General features: G+C 33.6%; 1 protein-coding gene across 1 annotated transcript in view; it reads left to right on the forward strand.

Moving 5' to 3' along the window:
- The window catches only part of DNAH12 (dynein axonemal heavy chain 12), a 95,759-nt gene that overhangs the window by 62,038 nt on the left and 22,572 nt on the right, over positions 1 to 11,149 (forward strand). Inside the window, exons 43-50 of the mRNA XM_029286246.1 lie at positions 343 to 519; positions 744 to 875; positions 1,830 to 1,919; positions 3,361 to 3,501; positions 5,204 to 5,445; positions 8,392 to 8,539; positions 9,068 to 9,213; positions 9,917 to 10,131. Of these exons, the coding sequence (XP_029142079.1) occupies positions 343 to 519; positions 744 to 875; positions 1,830 to 1,919; positions 3,361 to 3,501; positions 5,204 to 5,445; positions 8,392 to 8,539; positions 9,068 to 9,213; positions 9,917 to 10,131 (1,291 nt within the window). The remainder of the gene's footprint in view (positions 1 to 342; positions 520 to 743; positions 876 to 1,829; positions 1,920 to 3,360; positions 3,502 to 5,203; positions 5,446 to 8,391; positions 8,540 to 9,067; positions 9,214 to 9,916; positions 10,132 to 11,149) is intronic.

Genomic DNA, 11,149 nt, shown 5'->3' on the forward strand with positions numbered 1-11,149 from the left:
AACTTCAATATACTCTTGGCAAAAACAAATAGCCAAGAGTCTTTCTTTGCTAGATGACTGAGTGGGACAGTTGACATAGATGCTCATATATTTGATAGAAACATGCTTTCAAAAACATCAATACAAGAAGTCACAGACAATAATTCTAGTGGCAATCATTAATTTTATGCAGAGCTTAATTTTTTTATACTTTTTATACTTAATTTTTTTATACTTTTTTATACTTTTTATAAACTTAGAAGTTCAGAACAGTTGGTCTTACTAACTGAATGCATGACTCTAATGGATTGTGCAGCTGTTTCATTATAATTGTTTATTTATTACTTTACCTTCCCTCTCTAGATCATTGAGAAAGAATCTGCTGAGGTTGAAGCAAAAAGCAAAACTGTAAAAGTAGACGAGGAGCTTGCTACAGAAAAGGCAGCCGAAGCCCAGGCACTGAAAAATGAATGTGAGAGTGACCTTGCCGAAGCAATTCCAGCACTAGAGGCAGCATTGGCTGCACTTGACACCCTGAAGGCAAGTTAATGACAGTAAGAGTTTATGAAAGAACCCTAAATAGAGAGACTTGGTTGGAATAGCATTCTTTTGATCATTGTTTGATTGAAGGAGTATTCCATCCCTTACTCCATCCAGAAGATCAAAGTTTAGTCCTTGATCTTTTTCAAATAAGAACAGGTAGCATATCTGTTTAAATATGTAACATTTTGGAAACTACAACTCGATAATATATCATATTTTAGCCTGCAGATATTACAATTGTAAAATCAATGAAGAATCCACCTTCTGGAGTTAAACTGGTTATGGCTGCCATTTGTGTCATGAAGGATATCAAACCAGAAAAAATTGCTGATCCTTCTGGAATTGGAGGCAAGGTAAAGTAATTGAAGCAAAGCAAAATGCTTTTAGTGGCAAAACTCATTTTAATAAACAGGAAACATATACCTAGAGCTAAATAAAATAAAACTGCGGGCATGGTAAAGTTGATTTATCAATACTTCATCTTCATGAAAATTGTCTTAGTTTTCATCGTGAAATGAGAAAGTGCAGAGAACAGTAAATTGGATTATTGGTTCCATAAATACACTGTTAGCAAAGCATTTCTATCTTGATAGGAAGAATGGCTAGGAATGTGGAAGTGGAGTTTATAAGAAGACTCAGAAAATAAGATTATCATTTGCTTGACAGTTGAAATTTATATAACAGACTAATGGATTTTTCAGTTTTTTAATTCAATATTTTGGTTCCCTGTTTTTCACTAAAATGTGGATTTTTCCTTTATCATCTATTTTTACACCGCTATTAGAAACAAACTACTGCTTTATTTCATATGTTAATAGTTTACATGGGAGGATTATAACGACGAAGCTCAACATTTTTCAAACATGTAAGACCGATCCATTTTCATACATATAGTGTGCAGAGAGTTGGGTTGTGTAGAGCTTTGGAGTTAAAGACATATATCTTCAAATCCATAAGATGCCTCTTATGTAGCATCTCTCAGCAATCCTTAAAGCAGCGCTGTTGTTTCCTAGAAACCACTGCTGCCACAAACATGAGAAAGTGATGTTTGCTCAAGAACTTGCCCACAGGTGTTAGCTGTGTGCCCATGTGTACGCTAAAGAACCTTTTTCTCTTTGAGTCTGAAGTGTAAATTCAGTCTTTGCTATATATAGCCAGTGATAGTTGTTTTATTCTATACAAATTATTTTCTGCGTCCTCTTATTAAATATCCTTCAAATTATACATTCATTAGAAAACCCTCTGCATTTTCCCACTTTCTCATTGCCTTTAAAACTATTTAATATAATTCTTTAACTTTCTTTTAGATTTTAGACTACTGGGGACCTAGCAAAAAACTATTAGGTGAAATGAATTTCCTTAGAGATTTGAGAGAATATGACAAAGATAACATTCCAGTAAGTCTTTGTATATTTCAAAAATAATAAATTGTGATTCAATTAGAGTGAACACAATAGACTCTGTCTCTTGTCTCGTCTTTAAAAGCCAGCATTTTTTTAAAATGGAAGAATGACATTCACATGTCAGTCATGTGAGAATAATAATTGTAAGCCCTTTCTTATTTCCATCTAGCTAGGGCACAAACAAGCCCCAGCCACTTTTTTTTTAACCACATGCTCATGATCTTGCCTTGTTTTCACGCCTGGTTCATATCTGGGCGTAGCTTAAAGTCATTGCTACATGTTCTACCCTTTAAGTAATGTGTTCTCATTTAAGCAGGCAGCAAGCTATAATAATTTTTGTGGCTGCAGTGATTCTTCACTGACCATTTAGTCTCTGGTGCAGACAGATGACTCCTAGGGATGGATTAGCCCAGCATCTATTGGCACTTTAAACTGATGTTGGCCTCTGTCCTTCCATTCAGTTCTTGGGCATTGTTTCCAACATTATGGTTTGGGGAGCAAATGAGGCTAGTTCTTTCTGAACTGATCTGTTGATATTAGCAGATTGTTAGACTTCTTTTGAGCATGGTTTAGGACAATTTCAGAATAGGGCAAAAACACTGCCCAGAAGATAATAATAATAATAATAATAATAATAATAATAATAATAATAATAATAATAATAATAATAATAATAATAATAATAATAATAATAATAATAATAATAATAATAATAAAGTTGGAAGGGACCTTGGAGGTCATCTAGTCCAACCCCCTGCTTAGGCAGGAAACCCTATACCATTTCAGACAAATGGCTGTCCAGTCTCTTCNCAAAAATATAAACCCCAATAAAAACCGAATTAAAAACCAAATATTGACGGCTGTGTTTCCAATTAAAATTGCTGTTAAAACCATCCCTACCTAAAATCCTCCCTAGGTCAGGCCCGCTTGCTGGAAAAGCCATGTCTTGAGGGCGCGGCGGAAAGTAAGGAGATCCGGAATCATCCGGATCTCGGGGGGCAGTTCGTTCTTGAAAACTTCCAGTGTTGGAGCATTCACTGCTTCTGGAGGCAGGTTGTTCCACTGGTTAATTGTTCTAACTGTCAGGAAGTTTCTCCTTAGTTCTAGGTTGCTTCTCTCCTTGTTGATAGTCTCCTATTGAACACATCTGTGCAAATTATCTTATGCCAAACCAGAGCCATCTGTCATCTGTCAGAACTTGTTTTCCTATCAGCTGATGACAGGAGAGGAGAGAAACAAACCAGGGGAATCCATCAATCTCTGTCATACAGTAAATATGCTCAGGCAAGATAGGGATTACAGGCAGAGAGAGCAAATTGTAGCTTGATTATAAAAGCTACCCAGTAATACATGATTAATAATAGTCAAATGATTTAGAGAATTGTTAACTGCTGAATCCTGTATTTCAGATGTAAGTAATGTGTGTTTCATATAGGTATCAGTGATGCAGAAGATTCGTTCGGAATATCTAACTAATCCTGAATTTGATCCTCCCAAAGTGGCTAAAGCATCTTCTGCAGCAGAAGGGTTATGTAAATGGATTATGGCAATGGAGGTTTATGACCGAGTAGCAAAGGTATTATTAAGGTTTTTTTTCTTTTTATGTTGAAAATATGATTGCTCCCAGTCAGATTCCCTTGCATCACATATACAATTTTTGGATGTACACTGCTTTTGAATATGGAAGTCCAGTATATCATACTATAATTACTATAATTATTACATTAGTTTAGCATAAGATATGTAGTATAAACCTCTAGTCCATAATTCTGCCAATCATTTTAATCATAGACTAGTAACACTGTAATAGAGTGAAGATCCCTGAAAAAAATATGTGTGTACGAATCAGCAGTAAGAAATCTCATGGTAATGTCTTAACAGGAGAATAGCCTTCTGCAGCAATCTATCCGAACAGTACAGTGTTAGAAAATAATTCTACATTGCAAATAAGAAAAGATCTAGAAGGAAGTACTTAATATTAATAAGAATAGAACTGGAAGGGACCTTGGAGGTCTTCTAGTCCAACCCCCTACTCAAGCAAGAGACCCTATACCATTTCAGACAGGTGGCTGTCCAGTCTTTTCTTAAAAATTTCCAGTGATGAAGCATCTACAACTTTTAAAGGCAAGCTGTTCCACTGATTAATTGTTCTCATTATTAGGAAGTTTCTCCTTAATTCAAATTCTCTATTTGATTAGTTTCCATCCATTGTTTCTTGTCTTGCCTTCTGGTGCTTTGGAAAATAAGTTGATCCCCTCTGGCAGCCTGTCAAATACGGGAATACTGCTATCATGTCACCCCTAGACCTTCTTTTCTCTAGATTAGCCATACCCAACTCCTGCATCCATTCTTCATATATATTTTACTCTCCAGGCCCTTAATCATCTTAGTTGTTCTTCTTTGTACTTTTTCCAAAATCTCAACATATTTTTTGTAACTTGGTGACCAAAACTGGATGCAGTATTCCAGGTGTAGTCTTGCTAAGGATTTATAAAGCAGTACTAATACTTCACATGATTTTGATTCTATGCCTCTATTTATAGAACCAAGAATTGTATTATCTTTTTTGGCTGCTGCCGCACACTATTGGCTCATGTTTAAGTGATCATCTACTAGGACTCCAAGGTCCCTCTCACAGTTAAGGTTTTTGAGCCATGTTTCACCTAATTTGGACTTGTACCTTTGGTTAATTTCTGCCTAGGTGTAAAACCTTGCTTTTCTCCACATTAAATTTCATGTTGTTGGATAGGACCCATTTTTGGATCCTGAGCTTGTCTTCTGGGGTGTTGGCTATTCCCGCCAGCTTAGTGTCATCTGCAAATTTGATGAGTTCCCCTTCTATTCCCTCATCTAAGTCATTTATGAAGGTATTGAAAAGTACTGAGCCTATGATGGAATCTTGTAGTAGCCCACTGCTTACTTCCCTCCATGTAGATATATGTATGTGAATCAACATATATACAGTATGTGAACCAACAGCCAAGTTGCCAAACACATTTGATTCCAAGTGTCTATTGTGTTAAGTCATTTGTATTCTGATTCCATTTAGCTATTGCTAGAACTGTGGCAATGACATTTTGCTTTAATTGAAAGTTCTCAGTCATTTTCAAGATCAACTCAAGATCCAAATGGGAGGTTGCTGAAGAATGGAACAATTTGACCTAAGTGTACTGAAGAATAGGCAATCTTGTCATATTTAATTATTTTAAAAGTTCTTTCGTTTTTGTTTTTGAAATCATAATTATTATAGAATATAACAATCTAAATTTATTAAATAGGTGGTTGCTCCAAAGAAAGCCCGCTTAGCAGAAGCCCAGCAGTCATTAGCACAGACTATGGCATTATTAAATAAGAAGAGAGCTGAGCTTAAAGCTGTTGAAGATCGTTTGGAAGCATTGCAAGAAACCTTCATTGAGAAAACTGAAGAAAAAGCCCGCTTAGAATTCCAAGTGGATCTGTGCGCTAAAAAGCTAGAAAGAGCAGAAAAGCTGATTGGAGGACTTGGCGGAGAAAAATCAAGGTCAGAGAAAATACTTTGTACTCATTTTAGCAAAACCATTATAAGGAAGAGAATACACACTTTTCAGCGATACTTAAGTGTAAACAACATTAAAGAGTTTCCATACTATTTACTACTTTTTAAAAACTTTTTTACAACCTGAAAAAATGATAAAATTACAAGTTATTGATAAATCGTTTGTTTTAAATTGATTTTGTGCTGCTATATGGGGCTATTTTCATGTCTTATGATATCTACATAATAAAAGGTTTATTTTGAGCTCTAGTTGTTTTATTTCTTTTTTGTATATTCCAGACAGACTCTCATTGTTTAACATATAAAATCTATAAAATAATAACATTCCTTCTGCAAAGGAAATATAACATGTCCTTTTCCTTTTTTTGTAATATATTTTATTGATTTTTTAAAAACATAAATCACTTAATAATTGGTGAACAGTGTGTTGTCTGGGTTACATTTGTAAAACAATCACTAACAATTGATTTCTATAATCCATAATCCACATAATAGTTTTAGTTGATTTCCTCTTTTCCCAAAATATCCTCTTTTGCAAACATTGAGTTAATACAATTCTTATTGTTTTGATAGATAACAATTAAATATATATTTTTTCCCAATAGTCCTAAAAATAATAATCACATCAATATAATATTTCTTTTCTATCCAATCATTCTGGTTGCCTTATCATAGATCCTGTTACAGTCCTTATTTTAATTTGTTTCTCCCACCAAATTCTAGATATCCTTACTGCTTAAGATTTTCTCAAAAATTAATTACATTTAAGAATTTAACTTTATTTTTCCATACAAACCATCTCATACTTTTACATTCTTAAGAAATAGATAAAACAGTAGAAAAAAAGGAAGAAAAGCAAGAGTAAAGAAGCATAAAAATAATATACTTCTTAAAATATATATCCTTCCTGAGCTAATATGTATTTATTTCCCAAATTTCTTATTCTTTTTAACCATAATTAAAAATATGTTTAATCTTCAAACATTCCATTTAATACATCTAGTCATCTAGTCCTTTAACTCTTATTCAAAACAGTTTTTTATCCATTATAATTTTCTTAAATTCAATCACATTTAAATATCTAAAACATTTCCTTTATCTAAATCATTTCAACTTTTTTATATTACTCATATCAAGAAAGAGAACAAAAAAGGGGAAAAAAGCATATTGTATTATATTTAGAGAATTCATCCCTCTTAGAGTGACATATATATTCCAAAACTTTTCTATTTCTTTAACCATATTCAAACAAATGTTTCTTTTTTAAGTATTCTCTCTGGTAAGTCCCATCATCTATTTTCTTAGTTTCCACTTTAGTCTTTTTCTTTTGCCCAGTGTCTTTCTTAATCAATGTATTTTGCTGAATCAAAAAGTTTTCCCGTGTGTTCATAAATGTTGCTGTAGATATAAAAAGTAAATCAGGAGAAGTGTCTTTGTATAGGACTTCTGCCTTTCCATGTTTGTTGAAAATCTTTTTCTTTCTCTCCGCTTCTCATCATTTCCTTTCTCTCCTATGTTCCTGACATCTCTACAGTCCATTTTATCCAATCTCTTTTCTTGTCATCAGATTTATTTTGTAGTCTTAAGGGATAAGTTGCTTTTTCCAATTCTTGTGAATTTTTTTCCACTAGGATTAAATCATGTTTCCTTGTTTTGTTAATTTCCATCTTTAAGTCTATATTCTCAATTCTATATCCATTTATCTGTTTTATCTGCTCCTTCTCTGTCGTTGTTTTCTGGGATTTTTTTGTTGTAGAGTTAACTTGGAAATAGATTGATTTATATTTTCAAAGTTGTTTTGGATTTCTTTGTGGTTTAAAGTCATTGTTGTTTGAATTAGTTGCAGTATATTATATATCTCCTCCTGTGAAGTATTTATGTTTTCTTGATATGTTCTTTCTACATGTCTCTGATCCATGATAGCCAATAATTTGAGTTTTCCTCTTCCTTTTTTTCCTGCAAATAGCTTTAGAGTCCCAATTAGACAGATATTTGTAATCCAAATAGTTCAAAAAAGATTTTTTTCCTGAAATTTATAATTCTCTCTTTGTCTACAGTCCAGATTATTGTATTTTTTTGGCACAGCTGTTCTTTGTTTTTAAAGCTTTGAAGGTCACAGACACAGATTAGCTTTTCCCAGGTTTTGCCAAGTCTTATATTAAAGTCATAGCTGTCATAGTCTTCATCTGCTACTAGGTGTCAGCAACTATTTGTTTTTCCATTTCCAAAATGAACAATTATCTTTAAAATAAGAGTCTTAACCATTCAAACAATTTTAGATTTATTCAGATTTAAGTTTTAGTTTCAGGTTTTATATTTATTTCACTTCCATATATTTTGATCCTTCATAAAAAGATTAATTCGCCGCTTCCGTTAGTATAAGGGTGGGACGGAAATCCCCCTCCTTCCCTTTCGGAGGTATTTTGCTTCTTGGGATCTTTTCCAGGAAATTAAATGTAATCTAGAAAAGAGAAGATCGAATTCCTCACCCAGTTTCAAGCACGCTGTTCACGGTTGTGCTGGTTAGTGCTTTTGGACTTCAGTTGCTAGTAGCTTGGGCTGGTCGATGCAATACGGCCAGCCTTTCTCCTGTTGGGTTAGAAGACTTTCCCCAAGTTGAACAGAATGGCCACCACTGTTCCAGAATCGCTGGAGCACCCTTCTTTCTTCGTCGCCTCTCTGGGGTGACTTAGACCCATTTAGGGTCCCCTGGCAGGACGAAATTAGCCATGGGGGTGCGGAGAATTTGCAAGCCCGCAACCTGTCGCTACTGTGCAAAACCAGAAGTCTCCAAAATATCCTTTTCCTGATAGCTCTTTTTCAGACACATAATTAATTTTAACAACTCTGATATAACAGGAAATAAAAATAAACCTTAGTAAACTATTCAATATGTCACTTTGGTTAATCTGCTTATCTTTTCTGCCTTAGATGGTCTCATGCTGCAGATGATCTTCAGAATATTTACGATAATTTGACAGGAGATGTTCTGGTATCAGCAGGGGTGATAGCTTACCTTGGTGCTTTTACTGCTGGATTTCGACAAGAATGTACTAAAGAGTGGAGCAAACTCTGTCAGGTAGTATTAGTTTACTGCTCTATTTCTAGAATATACATAGTTGTCTTCTAACAATGACTCTGTCAAAATAGATCATATATATCTTGTTATTAGCATGATGGCAATAATTTTAACATGCATTATGATTTTTAATACTATACATCATAATGGAAACAATAGTTAAATCCAGTGGTGGGATTCAAATATGTGAACAACCGGTACTCTGTATGAATGCCGCTTCCGGAAGTCCATTCTGGGCCTGGGCAACAAAAAATTAGTTACCGGTTCTGCCGAAGAGGTGTGAACCGGCTGAATCCCACCACTGGTTAAATCTGTATTTAAAATAGTATAGAAGAGTCTAAAAGTGAAATGCTTTTCTAAATCTTGCTTTAAGTATAGGAACTTTTCCTGGTACTGCCTATTAACCTTTCCTATGTAATTTCTCTTGACTCTTAAAATGAGAGTAATTCAATATGACCTATTTTAATACTATATGTACACATGTTTAATAATCATGAATATCAATGCAAGCTTTATCTGTGCCTACAGGTAAAAAATATTCCTTGTTCTGAAAGCTTCTCTCTAAGCAAGACCCTTGGTGATCCAATAAAAATTAGAGCCTGGAATATTGCAGGTCTTCCAACAGATCAGTTTTCCATAGATAACGGTGTGATTGTTGACAATTCTAGACGTTGGTAGGTAACTAGCATTATTTAAAATTAGGCTATTGAAGCAAAACTATTGATAGTTTTAAACCTCTGGTTATGTTTTCTTTCTGTTTTCTATGTGTATTGTTGAATATATATAGTTACATTCAAATATATACTTATCTATATAAAATTTTAACTATTCCTTCAGGATAGGGAGCAGTCTGATTTTTTTTCTTGGATGTAAAAAGATAAATGAGAGCTAGTTTGGTGTCGAGGTTAAATCACTAGCTGGAAATCAGGAGACTAGTTCTAGTCTTCTCTTAGGCATGAAGCCATTTGGTAACTTTGGACCAGTCATTCTCTCTGAACTACAGAGAGACATTTAAGCAGTTGCCAGGAGTCAAGACTAACTTGAGGGCATATTTACATATTCAAAACAATAGCTGCCTGAGGTAATAAATCTGCAGTACTAAGTAAATTTTTTAACTGTAATGAAACCGTACTATACTATTTAATATTATTTAAGTATATATAATAAAGTATAATCCTTGATTATTGATTCAGTGATATCAGAATCTATTATTTTGTAAAATTCATTGATTGTTGTTGGCACCTTTCTATCGATTTTCAAAGTCATTTCCTAGGACAAATGTTTATTATTAAACATTTTTAAAAAATAGTACTAAAACCAATTTGAGTATTTAAACTGAAATTATTAGAATTATTAATATTTGGTGCTATTTTGTAGGCCATTAATGATTGATCCCCAAGGTCAAGCAAATAAATGGATAAAACATTCCGAGAAAGAGAACAGACTGAGTGTCATAAAATTTACTGACTCAGACTACATGAGAACTCTAGAAAACTGCATTCAGTTTGGAACTCCTCTTTTGCTTGAAAATGTTGGAGAAGAGATAGATCCTTCCTTGGAACCTTTGCTACTTAGGCAAACTTTTAAACAAGGTACAAGAAATAATAAAAGCTATTAAAATTCAAAGGAAATGTTTACTGTTTTTTAAATAGTCCATTACACTGTTTAATGTGTTTCTTTTTATTCCTCAAATATTGCTGCCTAGTAACAGATGAAGGTAATACAGTTTTTTAGTACTGTTATTTTTATTTTATAATCAAATTTGCATGCATTGCAGATTTAAATCCAAGAACCTTAATCTGCTGTTATTTAATAAGAGCCATGTTGCACATATAATATTGATTAATAATTTCTTGTCTGTTTTTGCTTTCCAACATTCAGGCAAAGAGAGTTGGAAAATAAAAGCAGACGATATGTTTCCTTGTAAGGAAGATAGAATGTCCATTATAAGTAGGACTTTGATAGGTGCAGTTATTCTGGCTTCTATAGAATTCTTCCCTTCCATTCAGCTTTTATTGTTTCTTCAATTTGTCCAGTTTTTATATCAGGTTACAGAAAAGTCTGTGCTAAAAAGATATGAAATTATGGGCTAAGCATAGACTAGTAAGTATATAATCTGTTGGTTCCAAAGAGGCAGAAGAGCAGAGTCATTTCAATCAGAATAGCTCCCCTGTATGTAGGCATAAACTTTCAAAGAAATTGTATGCATACTGCTAAAGAGATGAAACCATTGGGTTTCTATACTAGGCTTCAACATTATTCAAAAGGCAGTAAAGTGAGTTTTAATAATGTGTGAATAAAAAAAAAGAAATTGGAGTTAAAATAACATTAACAGACATCTCTGATAACTCTAATTCTTAGCTTTAATGGTCCCCAATATTTGCCCTTTGAAATTGAACACATTTTACAAAATTTATTTTACAAAATTTATATGCCGCCCTTCTCCCCATGGGACTCAGGGCGGCTCACAGCATGTTAAAACAATATACAAAATTACCCCTTCTAAAAACCAATTAAAATCCAAATATTAGTGGCTGTGACTATTTAAAATCATTAAAAATTATCCCTATTTAAAATTCACCCTAGGTCAGGCCCGCTTGTTGAAAAAGC

Source organism: Protobothrops mucrosquamatus, unplaced genomic scaffold (genome assembly GCF_001527695.2).
Source record: "Protobothrops mucrosquamatus isolate PMUCROS unplaced genomic scaffold, P.Mucros_1.0 scaffold3175, whole genome shotgun sequence".
NCBI lineage: Eukaryota > Metazoa > Chordata > Lepidosauria > Squamata > Viperidae > Protobothrops > Protobothrops mucrosquamatus.